The 16,586-nt window shown below is 38.8% G+C and overlaps 1 protein-coding gene across 1 annotated transcript in view; it reads right to left on the minus strand.

The window, feature by feature from the left end:
* The window catches only part of ARHGAP10 (Rho GTPase activating protein 10), a 129,186-nt gene that overhangs the window by 85,170 nt on the left and 27,430 nt on the right, over nt 1-16,586 (minus strand). The window contains exons 2-6 of the mRNA XM_077300149.1: nt 8,019-8,114; nt 7,872-7,933; nt 3,518-3,589; nt 2,118-2,219; nt 1,044-1,154 (exon numbers count right to left, since the gene is read on the minus strand). Coding sequence (XP_077156264.1) covers nt 1,044-1,154; nt 2,118-2,219; nt 3,518-3,589; nt 7,872-7,933; nt 8,019-8,114 — 443 coding nt within the window. The remainder of the gene's footprint in view (nt 1-1,043; nt 1,155-2,117; nt 2,220-3,517; nt 3,590-7,871; nt 7,934-8,018; nt 8,115-16,586) is intronic.

Here is a 16,586-nt window from a genome sequence, read left to right on the forward strand (position 1 = left end):
AATGCTTTTAACAAGACTTATTTTTAAGCACATGGTGGTAGAGAGTGCTGTTATGGAGACCCCATAAGGTTTTCAAGGCAAGAGATATTTAGAGATGGTTTGCCATTGCCTGCTTCTGCAACCTGGTATTCCTTGGAGGTCTCCCATCCTTTACTAGTCAGGGCCAACCCCTGTTAGCTTCCAAGATCTGCAATTATCATGTTAGCCTGGCTATTCAGATTAGGGTCTTTACAAATGATAAAGAGTAGTTTCTTCCCCTCTCCTATATAGCAGAGTTTAAAATCAATAAAGTAATAAATTATTTTATTTAAAAATATATAGATCTCTACCACTATAATATAAGGTAAAGGTAAAGGTATCCCCTGTGCAAGCACCGAGTCATGTCTGACCCTTGGGGTGATGCCCTCTAGCGTTTTCATGGCAGACTCAATACGGGGTGGTTTGCCAGTGCCTTCCCCAGTCATTACCGTTTACCCCCCAGCAAGCTGGGTACTCATTTTACCGACCTCGGAAGGATGGAAGGCTGAGTCAACCTTGAGCCGGCTGCTGGGACCGAACTCCCAGCCTCAAGGGCAGAGCTTTCAGACTGCATGTCTGCTGCCTTACCACTCTGCGCCACAAGAGGCTCTTTCCACAATTAAATGCCTTGAAGAAAGACAACTTTTTAAAAAGATGGAAAAAAGAAAGCTGAACCCAAAAGTGCAAATAAAGGAATTATTTATATTTAAATTAAATAGAGCCATGTATTTCTTTATATACCCACTGCAGCCATGTGGAATATCATTATGGAGCAGTGGCTCCCACACAGCTCAGTGAACAGATGAAGGAATTCTTTCTCCACTACTTTCATCTACTTTGCTTGTGTTTGAAAAACGCTATATTAACAAGATGAAATAAAATAATTTAGAATATGAGAATGCAGGGCCTTGCCCTGAATTCTGCTACGTCAAACATCTTTCTTCTCTTTCCACTAGTTATTATTGCATTCTCCCTCTTCCAAAATGCTCTTTGGTACAGAAGATTTTTTACAACAAAATACTTACAGGTTCTACAAACTCAAATTTCTTTCGTTCCTGCATTTCTTGCAGCTTACACACGTATTCGAGTGACAGCTCATAAAAATGCTTTCGATTTTGTTCCACTTGATTGTCCGCCTGCATTAAAAAAGGCCACTTTAAGATTTTGTACATCCTATGCCAATTAAGCCAATTGATTTAAGTGAACGTAAGCTTCTAGGTAAAGAGGACAAGAGGTTCATACATATTCAGGGGCAATAAACCTCTGGATAGCAGTGCTAAGAAACAAATTCAGGAGAAGGACTTAGCCTCTATGTCCTGCTTGTTGGCCCAAGGAAGGGAGAAAGTGGTGGTACTAGCCAAGAGTGTCCACTTTTTGGAAGCCAGAGGAGTTCAGTTCACTGAGTGAAACAGGATACTGGACCACTAATTGGATCTAGCAGAGCACCTCTTACATTCTTCTACCTAACATTCTGTAGGTCTGTGACATAAATTTCATGTTTTTTTCAAATGCCAAAATATAAAAATCTGTTTTGCCAAATTCATTCTACATCAGTAATTGCATTAATTACAGCAATCACTGGATACTGAAATTACCTAGTGTCTCCCTTCTGTAATTACAATAGATAATTAATGGGTAGAAAGTTGCTATTAACTTATAGGTTTAACTACAATCCCTCCAGAAAATACATACAGTTTCATCCTAGTGATATAAGTGCTAAAGTTTAAGAAACAACTATTCCCACAAGAAACTCTAGTAAAGGTGTGAGTGCAAGAGCTCAACTTGTACTTCACAAAACAAATTGGGTAGCATGACAAAAACCAACTCCTGTAATATCTAACATTATGCCTATACAAAACAATAATAGTTGATTAACTTATATGCAGCTTTGGCATTATTTTGACTTTGAGATCATCATATTTATGACACATGAAGCAAAGAATATTACATGGGCAACATCACTTCCCAGCTATGCATTGTCTTCTTTTTTTTAAGCATGGCTGCTGGCATTTAAGCTTCAAAAGAAAACTGTATTACTGAAGCAATGCTGACATGTTATCCTTCAAAGGGTAAACATCTTTGACAAGATAATATAATACCTCCAATAGCTGTGCTTCTTTCTTCTTTGCTGACATATTTAAATGCTTGTCCAGTAAACTGTAGTTCTTCTCTGTTTCTTTATCATACTTCTTCTTTTCTTCCTACGGATATAATATTTTTAAGTGAGAACATTTAAATGATGACCACAAAATGACAGGTTTGCTTTTATGTAACCATGTAATTTTTCTTTAAGCGAAGCTGTCAATTTTACATTATGAAACATAAAACTAGAAGCTATTCTTTTGTCCTTAATGGATTTTTAAAATCCTAATAGGTTTTTCAAAACCATAAGCATATTAATTGGTTATACATATATACTTATGGATAAAAAAATACATGATCACATCAGAGAATATCTGAAACAATCCCTAGAAAACACTTGTGATAAAGTAATATGAGGGGTAAACCTAAATTTAAAAAGGAAATGTTCTTCTAATGTGATGCTGTTGCCAATCTAGAAGAACTGAAATGTAAGATTCCATTAACTATCTATGGGGGAAAGCTACCTGTTGTTTTGTTCAGGTTTATTTTGAGAACTTGTCTAAGAGTTAGAGATCCAGACTAAATTGGCATTTCCACTCAATCTGCATCCTTCCTATTGCAGACCCTCCTCGAGATATGCCATAAATTCCCTCATCCCCCAAGAGCAGCTTTTCATAACTAGTGGGCTGTAGTAGGGAGAGGGAAGACAGGGAATTTACATTTTGCCATTGGTAAACAGAGTCCGAATTTTACCTAGTGTCTACCTTCTGTAATATGTTGAAATCAGTGATTCCCTTGAACTAATCCTTTTTCTCTGACAGAGAAGGAACTAGTAGAAGAAACTATCGGAGCCAATTCAGCACTCTGAATTAAAGAAACTTTTGTTTTAATGAACTAAATATGTATTTATTTACTTGCAACAAAACAATAGTTGAAAAGAAAAAAGCACATTAAAAAAAAGATACTAACACAGCAGCTACCCCCTCAGAAAAGATATCCTGTGAGTAAGGAGGACCATAGGTTGACTATCCCTGCCTTAATGGACTCCGCCATAAGCTAGGGAATCAGCTGTTTCCAATGCTCCCCTCTCCCAAGCATGAGTGAGCCATTTTGTGGTTTCTACACCTGGGAATAGGTGAAGCCTGCATTCTCCCCGTCAGCCCTCCTCAAGCCTGCCTGTTAATGCTGGTGATGGTGCTACTGCTGGGGGTATGTGGCAGGGAGGTATGACCAGTCAACTCCACTTCTCCAACTCCTCAAAGCCTGAAAAATAATTTCAGCAGATCCTCCATTATCAAGAGGCTGAAAAAGGCTGAGCTAGCAGACTACCACATGAGCTACTACTAACCAAATGTGCTCAACTTTGACCTGAAAGAAAAAGAAAATGAAACTAAAAAGTAAGAAAATATCAACAGACCTTGACAGCTCCAAGCTGCTCTTTTCTGAACCTTTCCAGGGGCTTGATAAGTGTTTCGGTAACACTAAGTGCCTGCCGAGAAAGAATAAAAATAGCTTATACTCTGTAAATACTTTAATATGTGGGATTAATCAGCTGAACAATTACATCAAAAGTAATTGTTTTTTTTTTCAAAATGCAGGCCAACCTTTATTGTTCTCATTGGTATAAACAGATTTATCATCAAATATTTTTCTTTTTTGTTAAATTTCTTGCTTGGCCTAACTCTTGACTAAGGCTGTGCATTCAGCTGTGAGCCCTTTAAATGTCTTTGGAGTTTACTTGCGGCTTTGAGAAGGCATTTAAAGGGACTGCAATCCCTTTAAAACCTTTCCCCCTGTATTGGAAACGGGGAGCCCAAAGAATTGGACCGCCTCATCCAATATTTTTTTTAAATTGAGGGTACATACCAATAGCTATGCTACAAATGTGAGGGTACATACCAATAGCTATGCTAGTATAGCAATAGCTATGCTACCTCTACCTCAAAAAACTACCCCTCCCCCGAGTTCCAGGTACCTCTGGATCAATTCTTCACTATAGCCTATGGAAACAATTCATTATATAATAGACTCCTTTATTATTGCTGTCCTTTAATTAATAATAATAAAGATACAATGGCATTTTAACGTTTACAAGATGTAAGAGGAAGATACTGAAAAGGTTAGGATAAGATTTTTAATGACTATGATAAACAAATATGGATGAATTGAATGGAAACTGTCCATGCTCATCATAAAACAGAAAAAAATATTCTATAAATCATCTGATCCTTTTATAAAATGCTCTATAATCTGATCCTCTTATAATCATTGTATAATTAAACAGGGCTAAAGAAAGAGATTTTTAAAAAGTTTCTTTATCAAATGTTCAGCATGTTTATGCTGAAAAAAATGTGACAGCCTTGTACCATAGGTGCTTGCTTAGAGAAAAGTACAAAGATTTTCCATAAATATGTATATTTATTGCATTAAAACCAGCTTCCTGGAAAGGCATTACAATTGTATGGGAGTTCAATCTTCCAAATAACTCATTAATACCTAAGTAATGATTGATTTATTTAAAAACTTTATATTCTGCTTCTTCAGTGTTCTGCTGAGGCAGCTTACAACTACACCAAACCATTAAAGCACAACCATTAAAAAGAAAGAGGAGCCACAGAGGAAAATAAAACCTTCCTCCCATCTGGCCTCAGCTTCATTTCCTCTTGTTCCCGGGTCTCACATTCCTCACAATGCTGCATTCCTGCTCCAGTTGCCTCCCTCTCTCCCACTATCCCAGTTAGATCTTTCCAAACAAATGCCTGCCTTCCCTAGCAGTATTATTTCCTTTCTCTCAATTCTCCCAATAGAGGGGTAGTAATTTGTTTTTGCTGTATATACACACACGTTACAAGTTTCTTTGCAGGAAAGAAGGGAAGAGTTAATTCAATACACGTATGTGTGTTTCCAATTGCCCATGTTTGTAGACACCTCTCTCCTATTCTTAGATGTTCCCATTTTGGGGATTTTTTAAATCAAAGTGTGGTGCCATCTTAAGAATCAGATATTTGATACAAATATGTTTGTGTTAAAAGTGATTTAATATTTTGAAGAGCTGTTTTATTATTTATCAATAGCTGCAGTTAAATAAACATTAACAAGTGGAAACAAAGTACAACCCTTTAACGCCAATATAAACTCAAGAGCATTTTCTGTTATAAAAATCATTCCTTTCCTTTTATAGTCTCAAGTCATAATCCCCTGGGAGCTTCCTTCATGTAAACCACATTTAAAAAAAATGGGAACAGCACAATTATGGGCTTATTTTACCATTAAGTGCTAGCTAAATTTAACACAATGCTAAATTACTACAGCCTAAACAGGAAAAAAACCCAGAACATTATGTTTATCTATGTTCACTTGTACAAACTCCTATATCTTCATAAAATGAAAGCATTTTATACAAAGGAATCAAGTACTGACTGTATAATTTAAAATTCAGCAGCACCAATGAAGTCATATATATTACACATATGCAAGATGTATATCATTTAGGAATAAATCAGACACCTACATTTGCTTCTATATGCTACAATGGAAAGAAAACATGTGGGTTTTATGGTAAATTCTCATTGCTTTCAGTATTTTCCCATATATGAAAAACTACTGCCTGGAGCTCATTTCATTTTTCAAACATTAGGAATATGAACACAGTTGTTGTCCAAAATACATTCTTTGAAATGTCTCCCACGACCCACTTACTACTCTGTGTTCCACTCTGAAAGAACATTTTGCGTTCATTTCATTGGCAAAGGACCAGCTGACTTTTAGTTAGGAAAAAAAAATCTGTTTGTTTAATAAAAAGGTACAAATACACATGGAAGCAAATTTAATACATATTATTTATTCAAGCACAAAATTTAGGTTTCTACAACCACAGGATGATTTTAATTTTCTGCCCCCCCCCAACTATAGACATATAAATTTATATTTTATACTAGCTTCAAAGCCCGTTCCTAAGAATGGGCCTTGAAAAGGTCCCCTCCCCTGGGCCTTGGCCAGGCAGCTTAGGGTGACTTTGGGCCGCAGCTCACAGATGGATTAAGTGGGGTGGGCGGGGGCTGGCCAGCTTGTTAGCAGGCCTAGGACAGAGCTCGTTAGCAGGCCCAGCCTAGAAGGCTGGGAGGACCTCGTTAATAGGCTCTCCACCATCACCCTTTGCCAAGGGCCCATTCCCCTTACCTGCTGCTGGCTCCAGGCACTGAGGTGCGTCTGAGAGCAGAGGCTAGAGTCCAGGGACGGAGGGCAGGAGCTGCAGGGGCTGTACCCTGATTGGCCCTATTCCAACTTGGAAAGCCGGACATGTCCCAACCCCCCCCCCCCGGATGTTTCACAAATATATAGAGGAACCATGGATAAGGATAAAAACAAGAATTTCTTAGAAGAAGAAGAGTTGGTTCTTATATGCCGCTTTCCCCTACCCGAAGGAGGCTCAAAGCAGCTTACAGTTGCCTTCCCATTCCTCTCTCCACAACAGACACCCTGTGGGGTGGGTAGGCTGAGAGATCACTGATATCATTGCCTGGTCAGAACAATTTTATCAGTGCCGTGGTGAGCCCAAGGTCCCCCAGCTGGCTGCATGTGGGGGAGTGCAGAATCGAACCTGGCATGCCAGATTAGAAGTCCGCACTCCTAACCACTACACCAAACTGGCTTAGAGATGAATGAAAATATAATTTGCTTAATTTCATTGTCAATCATTATTGTTGAAAATCAATGAAGTTTCTTTTAGTGTTTTCTTGACCTTTTAGCTACTTTTGTAGAGCTACTTTTGTATAGGCAGGTAGTGAATAATGACTTCCCTTGAACCCAAACAGAAGTGAAAATAACTGTTAGTGAATTAACTTGCTGTTTGGGGCAGGGGTTGACATCCCCAAGAAGACATGACAGATTCTGTCACCTCCTGTTAAAGAATGCTAACAACAAGTTTAATTAGCAAAACATACTGTTATGTCTGTGTCTGCTATAACTACATTGCAAAACAATAAAACAAGTACGCAACAATTTTAAGGTAACTTTATAGTACAGAAGCATTAGCAAACATTTGCAGCTTCAAATTTTAAACTAATCCTGTAATATTATGGAACAGAAAATTCAGCAGCACATCATCAATTTGGTAGAGCTCAGGAGTTCTGCATCACTTTTTTATGGATGGGAGATTTGTGGGAGGAGCTCCTTTGGGAAAACTTTGTAATTTGAACTTATAAAACACAACATCATAGAACAACTTTTATAGCTTTGGCCTGGAGCCAGATATTGTGGGCACTATATATCCTGGCATTCCATGGGCTTCAATAGAACATCTGTGGAATGTTAGCACTGTGAAAACATTCAACATGACAAGACAGAATAACAGACAGAATGCATTATATTGTGCTTTATTGACAAATGTTATACCCATACAAACTGAAAGAAAGAACCACTGCTACAGTACTCTCAATTTGCTCTTTCACCATTGCATATGAACAGGGCAATATGTGGAATGTCCATCTAGATACATCTTCCATACATGAACAAAAATGGCAGCTAGACATACATGGAAGCTGTACATACATGCATTGCCCTATTCATGTCATCGGGAGCTGGCATGTCATCGGGACTGCATGCTCCCAATATATACAGTTGGTGAGCTGCCAGTGTGCAAGGATGTAATGTCTAAACTATTGTTACATTTCGAAGTTGTTTATCTTCATTAAAAAGATAAGCAACGAATGTTGACTGCTAATGTACTTTTAAAAATAATTATCCATTAACTCAAAACACAGAGACCTTACCATTATTTCTCTTTGTTCTTCTAAATTTTTCAGAAAGTTAGAGAATTCATGGAGGGATGCATCTGTAACGGGGAAAAAAGCATTAGAACAAAAAGCATGAAGAACAAAGTTTTACATGAATATTGCATATCCGTTGCACTCACATACCTATACATCGTTCATCATCTGTTTCTGCATCACCAATAAATTCAAATTTAAACTCTCTCAGTGAATGGGCAAACTTTCTTTGGGCAGCTGAAAGGTCTATTAAAAAAACAAAATCACAAAAAGAATCATTAACAGTTCAACTCAAGTACTGCAGTCCATCAGTTTAAGTTGCTCCTTACGGATTATGTTTATGGAACACAGCATAAATGTCACAAACAAATTGGCTCATGGCAGCTAACAATATAGAATAAAACCCCATTAAACCTCTTACAAACACCTTTCCCTTCCCCTATCCACAACAGACACCTGTGAAGGTAATGGAACTGAGAGAGCTCTATGAGAGATGCTCTGTAAGAACAGCTCTAAAAGAACTGTGACCAGCCCAAGGTCACCCACTTAGCTGCATGTGGAAGAGTGAAGAATCAAATCCAGTTCTCCATATTAGAGTCCAATACTTTTAACCATTACACCACACTGGCTCTAATGATAATGCCATTGTTCATTCATAGTTGATGTTACAAAATTTGTTGACCATAATTAGCAGGACTACAATTCAAGCATCATTTCAAGCCAAACTTATTTGCCTACTCAAGAATGTTAAGTGAGATTCTGTACATATGAAGACAATATTCAACAGACCAAAAAAGGTATGGGTCATGTCTGACCCTTGGAGTGACGCCCTCCAGCGTTTTCATGGCAGACTCAATACGGGGTGGTTTGCCAGTGCCTTCCCCAGTCATTACCGTTTACCCCCAGCAAGTAAGCTGGGTACTCATTTTACCGACCTCGGAAGGATGGAAGGCTGAGTCAACCTTGAGCCGGCTGCTGGGATCGAACTCCCAGCCTCATGGGCAGAGCTTCAGACTGCGTGTCTGATGCCTTACCACTCTGCGCCACAAGAGGCTCATATTCAACAGACTAGCACAAGCATAAAGATTTGAAAACTTGCCTTCTTACTCTTGATGAAATTCTCTTGGAGGATTCCTTTGAATGTATGTTACAAGAAACTCCTGACTGTCACAATTATTGTCCCCCATCAAGATCTAAAACATTTGATACCACCCAAACCTGCCTCACATCAGTCTAACCCAGTTGTTTTCAATCAGGATTACTAGTAACCCCAGGGCTTCTCCAGAGGGGTTAGGGAAATTTAATATATATATATATATTTAAAATTAACTAGCCCGGGAAGGAATGAGGAAGAGAGTGGCTTTCTGCTTCTCTCTCTGTTCTGTGCTGGCCTTGTTGAGTTCACATACAATGGAAAAGGAGGAAGAGGGAAGAGCTGAATCTGCTGCACTCCCCCATTGGCTCCTCCCATTTCTCCCCTGTCAGAATTTCTTATCAGAGCCCTGCTGGCAGAAAATTGCTGGAGGAAGGGTGTTGCAAGCAAAACGACTGAGATATTCAAACATGACAGGATTATGTCCAGTGCCACAGAGTCTACCCTCCAAAGCAGCCATTTTCTCCAGGGAAACTGATCTTTGTAGTCTGGAGATAAGCTGTCATTCCAGGGTATCCCCAGTCCCACCTGGAAACTGGCATCCCTAGCCAAGAGCTAGTACACTTGGATCCAGTGCAAGGACTGGGAACAGTCTCTACAAGAATCCCTTTCTTCCCAGGTTTCCCCATGCCATACAGCCATTTCCGACTCTGTGAAAATATATTTCATGCACGCTGTAAACATGTGACTTCCAGGGGTGTGGCAGGGAGGCACAGTTAGCTGGCATCACTTCTGGGGTTACTCAAAACCTGAAGCATGTTTCAGGGGTCACTCCACAGTCAAAAGGTTGAAATGGGCTGGACTACCCAATCCTTCATGAGGGACTGATGTAAAGCGTGATATAATGTGTGTAGTGCTGTGGGCTATGATGCAATGGATCAGCTCAGGAGGTGTCCTCTAACAGGGATATGTTCTTCATTTCAGTCCTTCAATCTGAACTCCATATATGTATATTTATTTTACCAACTGACTGAACAGATCTAAAATACCTGTAATCCACAATGAGCCCGAGTCAGAAAGCCAGACTATGAATGAAAACAATGAAAATTAAAATTAAGTAGGCCTTATTCTAACATACCTGACAGTCAGCAACTGAAAGGATCCAATAATATAATGCTGATCCCACAGTTAAATTTCAGCCCTCAGTATTATAAACTTGCAATATGGAGAAAGAATCAACCCAAGAGAAAGGCTAAATTCTAAAAGCCTCAAGTTATTTAAATTTCAACAAGACATGGCTGAAAGGGAAAGGCTTTAGGAGTTATGCAGACACAAACATTTTAATCCTGTCGGAAGTCAAGAGGCATTTGGAATTATTATCTACTCTTTAAGCATGATGGCTACAGTAGTGACAAATTATTCAAGAGAAAATACAGGAGAAGTCCTGTAGAATCCCTCTGGCTAGCCAACTTTCTCCACCATGTGATTTAATATAATTTAAAACTGCAAAAAATTGTTTTGTTGTGTGGATAAGCTCTCAGTAAAGTCAAGTAGATTTTTTACGTGAAAGCCAAGATTCTTAAGATTCTGCTAGACCATCATATTCCACAGCACAGAGTCAGATTCCATGTTGCCGTGGCAATTACACCCATACAGATATTCTGCCCACTGAAAACAACTGAAGCCTAGTTATAATAGTGTTCATGAATTCTCCTCTTTAAAACGCCAAGGCCTTCGACACAGAAACATAAATCCTGCAATGTATATTAGGCAACTATTAAACAAACAAATTTAACTCACATAACAGAGGAGGCATTCACTTACTAACAAAATATATCATATTATCTATTTATATTTATGTAAATATAAATTTATGTAAATATAAATATGTATAAAACAAAATTTGTTCCATGTAGTGTTGGTGAGGAAGAAGGGGTGTACTCTTTCCTCCCTACTATACTGTGCCTGATTTCAATCACACCCTAAAGCTTCTGTTCACCTCAGAAAAAAAAGGGGGGTGGATACCTGCATTTCTCCCTAAAAAGGCAGACTACAACTGGGAACTATGGCACATTACAAAAATTTCAAAGACACTATCTCCCATGGCTAAAAAAGTTGGGTATTTTAAAATAAAAATACAGGTATCTCGAAATGCAATTATCTCTCTCTCATAGAATGTGTAGTTTGGCCCTAATACATATCCTGTATTTTGCCAGCACTTTTTAAGAAGACACGAAATAAGTAACAGAAAAGAGGTTTATGCTTACTATAACTTTGTATGTGTACCTCACTGACAAAATTACAGCAACAGCTAAGAAATTAAATGCAAATTATATACCTGGATGATTCTCTAACTTAAATGTCATGTCACTATTCTAGCATTGCTGATCATCAAACAACACTGAACAACTATTGAGTAAGTGCTGTGATCTATTTTTATGTTCTTCATACAGACAACTGGCCTGGTCCATTGGTTGTCCATCTTAACCAAGTAATTTAATGGGTCCTAAACAACCATGAGTGGCTAGGCCATCAAAAAGAACCAGCTACAGTATGTAGTCATTTGCCCATAAATACAAGGAGAAAAATTATTTCTTACAAACACAATTATATAACCATAGGATTTCACCCCTGTTATAAATCCCTGTAGCGGTTTGGAACTATTCAGGATTTATATAAAAACATAAAAATTAAGATTCTATTTACAACATTTGTACCCTGCTTTCCAACCTGATATATCCTTAAACTGGTGTAAAGGTTACTAGATTCTATTTGGCATAAGATTCTAATAAAATAAGATCATAATAAAATAGCATATATTTAATAGATTTAAAACAAAGAAGAAAAGGTGTTTTTGTACCCTGCTTTTTACTATTCAAAGGAGTCTCAAAGCAGCTTACAATCACCTACTCTTCCTCCCTCCACAACAGGCACCCTGTGTGGTAAGTAAAAATGAGAGAGCTCTGAGAGAACTGTGACTGCCTCAAGGTCACCCAGCTGGCTGTACGTGGAGCACAGGGGAATCAAACCCAGTTTTTCAGATTAGAGGCCACCACTCTTAATCACTACACCAAGCTGGGTCTCAAATATGGATATATGGATAGATATGGTATGGATAGTTGCAGTTTCATACCTTTAATACCCCCCCTCCTTATTTCCTCTGAAAGGCAGCCATAGGCTTGTAAGAAGAAGTGAAGAAATATGTATGTGGAGGTTTTCGCCAGAGCAGAATTCTAGCACCCTTCTTGTCACTGCAAGACTAAGTACTTTCATCTCTTATCTTGGTGTATTCAACATAGAGAAGATACAAGGCAAAGGGGAAGAGAGAACACAGAAAATGAGTTAACTATACACCATAATTCACAAGTATTCCAGTCAGTACATACAATTCCTTATAAAGAAATGAGGAAGAATTGGCTGGCAGTCAACATCTGACAAAATTTCATCTCTCCTTAATACTTTTTCAGGAGCAACTTGGGACAAGGAAATGCCCAATTTGAAAGGAGGAAGAGAGGGACAACTTTCAGAGGATCAAATCCAATAAACTATTTATCTCAGAGTCAGTTACAGCTCACACTGGATAATGTGAGAGGTGAGAAGCGGTGATGTCTGGCTATGCCAGGATTGGGCAGTGATAGAAGGATAATTCCAATGACCTAGGAAGAACCATCCACTACAACTACTCATCTGACTGGAAATTAGGGAGTTCTCCATACTCTACATGTGGAAAATGGGGTTGCAAAGAATCTTGAGGACTGTTCATTAAAAAAAATCACAATTACATTAACCTAAGCACCGTTGTTTTTTTTCTGGATACACTTTTTATTCAACTTTCCCCTTTTCCTGTATGCTGAAAGAAAGAAAGAAAGAAAGAAAGAAAGAAAGAAAGAAAGAAAGAAAGAAAGAAAGAAAGAAAGAAAGAAAGAAAGAAAGAAAACTGATCATTCCTGGACAGTTAATTTCTGCAAATTTGCTCAGTCATAAGTATTCTTACATTGTTTTAACAAAGGCATAAACTTAAAGTAAATTGCAAAGCTGGTAATAATATGCACCTTCCTCACAGAACAAAACAGACAGTATATTTCCTAAAGCAGTTACCAATAATTAAATTATACCAACGAAGACTACCATACATGGCCAAACTATTGTACACAGAATTTCATAAGCACATGTATATATAGTCATATATTTCAGCTCAGTAAAAAAAAACAGGACTGAAATTTTAGACATACTGGCCTGACTATGTTTCACTGACTTTTTCATACAGTAAACTTAATATATACAAATGCATAGTAGGTTAAGGTGTTACAAACTTCTAGTCATCTTGGTTGCCCTCTTTTTCCATCTCTGCAATGTCCTTTTTGAGAACTATACACAGTATTCCAAAGAAGGCCAAACCATAGATCTATACAGGTAAGTTATAATATCAGCTGTTTTATGTTCCATTCATTTCCTAATTATCTCTATGTTAGTTTGCCTTTTTCACTTTGAGGGCCAAATAGAGCCGTGGCCACTTTCTCACGCCCTCCTGCCTGCCGCCCCTTTCAATGCCCATTTTTTAAAATGGGCTTTGATACTACCAATAATTCTATCTTTGATTACAGTTTTTACTACAGCAGCCGTCTGAAAGTTTTGCCCATGAGGCTGGGAGTTCAATCCCAGCAGCCGGCTCAAGGTTGACTCAGCCTTCCATCCTTCCGAGGTCGGTAAAATGAGTACCCAGCTTGCTGGGGGGTAAACGGTAATGACTGGGGAAGGCACTGGCAAACCAGCCCGTATTGAGTCTGCCATGAAAACGCTAGAGGGCGTCACCCCAAGGGTCAAACATGACTCGGTGCTTGCACAGGGGATACCTTTACCTTTACCTACAAGCATGGATTTCTGCATCAGAAAGCATGACTCCTAAATGGAACTGTTTTCGGTTGTTGGCGTGTGGAGTAACAGCCAAAATACGCAACACACAGTAAAGATATGTAGATAAATCTACATGCTAGAACAAGTGCTCAGTATTTTTACATTTACAGTTGGAAACCTATGACTCAGCTCCCAAACATTTACAACCTGATGGTCAATGTGCTTGTGTCAGTAAGAGCATCGCTAAGAGATGCTCTCATTGAAAATACACACATTACACAAGGGAAAAAATATTATTGTATTGTAGAGTTCTATAAAATCCCAAATAATGAAGCCCTAAGATATCACTGATAACAACAAATAATATCTTCACTAACCAGAAAGGTAGTACAGTTAAACAGGTACAGCCAAAATAAAGCATCTTTTGGTTTCTTAAAGAAGTATTGCGGCATAACTATTAAACCAAAGTCCATTGTGCTAGACGCGCAGATATACATTCACATTCAAGTACGTACAAACAGAAAAGGGGAAGAGGAGCAGAGCTACTGCAGAAGAAACCAAAAGGACCTCCATACTAATATGCTGACACATCACGTTGCATGGTACACTTGAAAGCATTGTCAAAAGAGTAAATGGCTCCATTAGAGTTATCACTGAAAAGAATATATATACATCTGTAAAGAGACAGTTATTTTCTGTAGTGACCTATCCATTCCCAACCCTTATTAAACCAGTCTGACTGCATTTAATCGTCGTATCAATCACATTTTCAACCTACCCTTCCTCCAAAAGCTGAAAGTGGTCTACTCACTACGGTCAAATTTGTTTCTCACTGTTTCTTGAACTAGCGCAACACCCTGGACAATCTCCAGTTTTGTTAATTAATGTTTTCTTTTTCTTCCATTTTTTACATGGGAGCTTTTAATTCTATCAGTACTGGAAAGACAATTCATTACATTCACAAAGGATGGAATACATTTTTTTCTCTCCTTCTTTGATTCCAGAAATCAGAGGCCCAGGGGAAAGTATGGCAGCCCATGATTGGGCCTCAGTGGGGAGAGACCCAGCACATTGTTGGGTAGCATGGTAAGGATTATATGGGTTATGATTATGATTAGAATCAACATAAGTACCTACAATATTCACTAAATGGAGAAGCAGTAGTCAGAAGTGCACATGGGGCACAGGATAGAACAAAAGAGACTGAAATGTGTGAAGTGTAAAAGAGAAGTGCAGGCAAAGGCAGCTGCCACATAAACATAAAGAAAATGATGAGCACAGTGATAGATAATACATGGACCACTTCCATATATTTTGTGCTTTTCTGTTGCAGGTTGTGTATAAAGAAAACTTTCCCAACTTTTTAAACATTGAGATACCCCTGAAACATTCTTCAGGCTTTGAAAAATCCCAGCAGTGATGTCAGCAGGCCGCACCTCTCTGTCATACCCAGAAGTCACATGTCATCAGAAGTTACATCACCCAGACATTCCCATTGAATGTGACATCTTGCTCTGTCACACACCCCCAATACCAGAAATTGCCCAGTGGCCTACTACACTGGCACAGGAACAGGACTGGGGCAGGCATCCACTGCTTTGTCATCCCCTGCCACCAACCCCAATTAGGATTGCGTGCTCCAGTGCGGTTCGGCTGTTTCAGTGATCGCCAAAGCCTGAGGGAGCAAGCACTATGGCGTGGAGAGGAGGGGTGCTGACTGGTGTACCACTGCTGGAGCCTCTGCAGGCCATGGCGCTGCACGCTTCGGTGATCGCCAAAGCAGCTGGTGATCGCCAAAGCAGCTGAACCACGCTGGATCACAAAAGCCTACCCCCAATGCAGTTAAAATGAGAGTACTTATCTCTCTGGACTCCAGTCACTATCATATGCAATAAGCCTAAACTGGCAAGGATTTTTACGACTGGGGTCCCTCCCTTTTCCATCCCCTCCAGGCCCATCATTGGCCATTTTGGGAGGGGAGAGGATTGACATTATGTGGTCATATCATGATTTTTTTTTAAATGAAATATATAAAAAATGAGCTTCCACCCAATTGGTAAAACCCCTGTTGAAAAATCCTTGTCTAAGGACACCACAAATTGTCCACAAATAGTGGACAAATAGTCTACTATAAAGAGCCCATGAGATATACAACCAAAAGTATGGAGCTAGGACCAAGAAGACCCCGATTCAAATCCTCATTCAGCCATGACACACAATGGGTGACATTGGATCAGTCACTATCTCCTGCCATACACTACCTCACATAGATGTTGGAAAGATAAAAAGGAAGAATCTGGAACTGTATACTCCATGCTCATCTCCTGGAAAGAAGGGTGGTATAAACATGTCCTTTAAGGATTTCATATAGAAAAGCCAATTGTTCATGAAAAACTTTTCTTAAAAGTCAGTAAGTCCTTGTAAGGAGACAGTGAAATCTACCATTAGTCACATCAATTAATTGTGCTTTTTCTTCCTTACGGATGGTTGGAACAATGAATGAATACACAAGACATGTTTAACTTCTCTAAGGGAAGGTTAAGGGAAAAGGATTGCATAACAGATGAAAATTAACACCTCCACTAGCTATTCTTTCAAGTCTCCATCTTAACTCTTCTTCTTCAACAACACTGAGAGAGAACCAATGGGATGTCAATTAGACATACAGTGTTAAATTTTTGCAAGTGTCAAACTTTCAGTCATGAAAAAGGTAAACTGTTATTTTCTATTTGCTTACCTAGTTAGTATAAAACCAGTTAGGTGTCAAGTAG

This window comes from Paroedura picta, chromosome 10 (genome assembly GCF_049243985.1).
Source record: "Paroedura picta isolate Pp20150507F chromosome 10, Ppicta_v3.0, whole genome shotgun sequence".
In the NCBI taxonomy this organism is placed as follows: Eukaryota; Metazoa; Chordata; class Lepidosauria; order Squamata; family Gekkonidae; genus Paroedura; species Paroedura picta.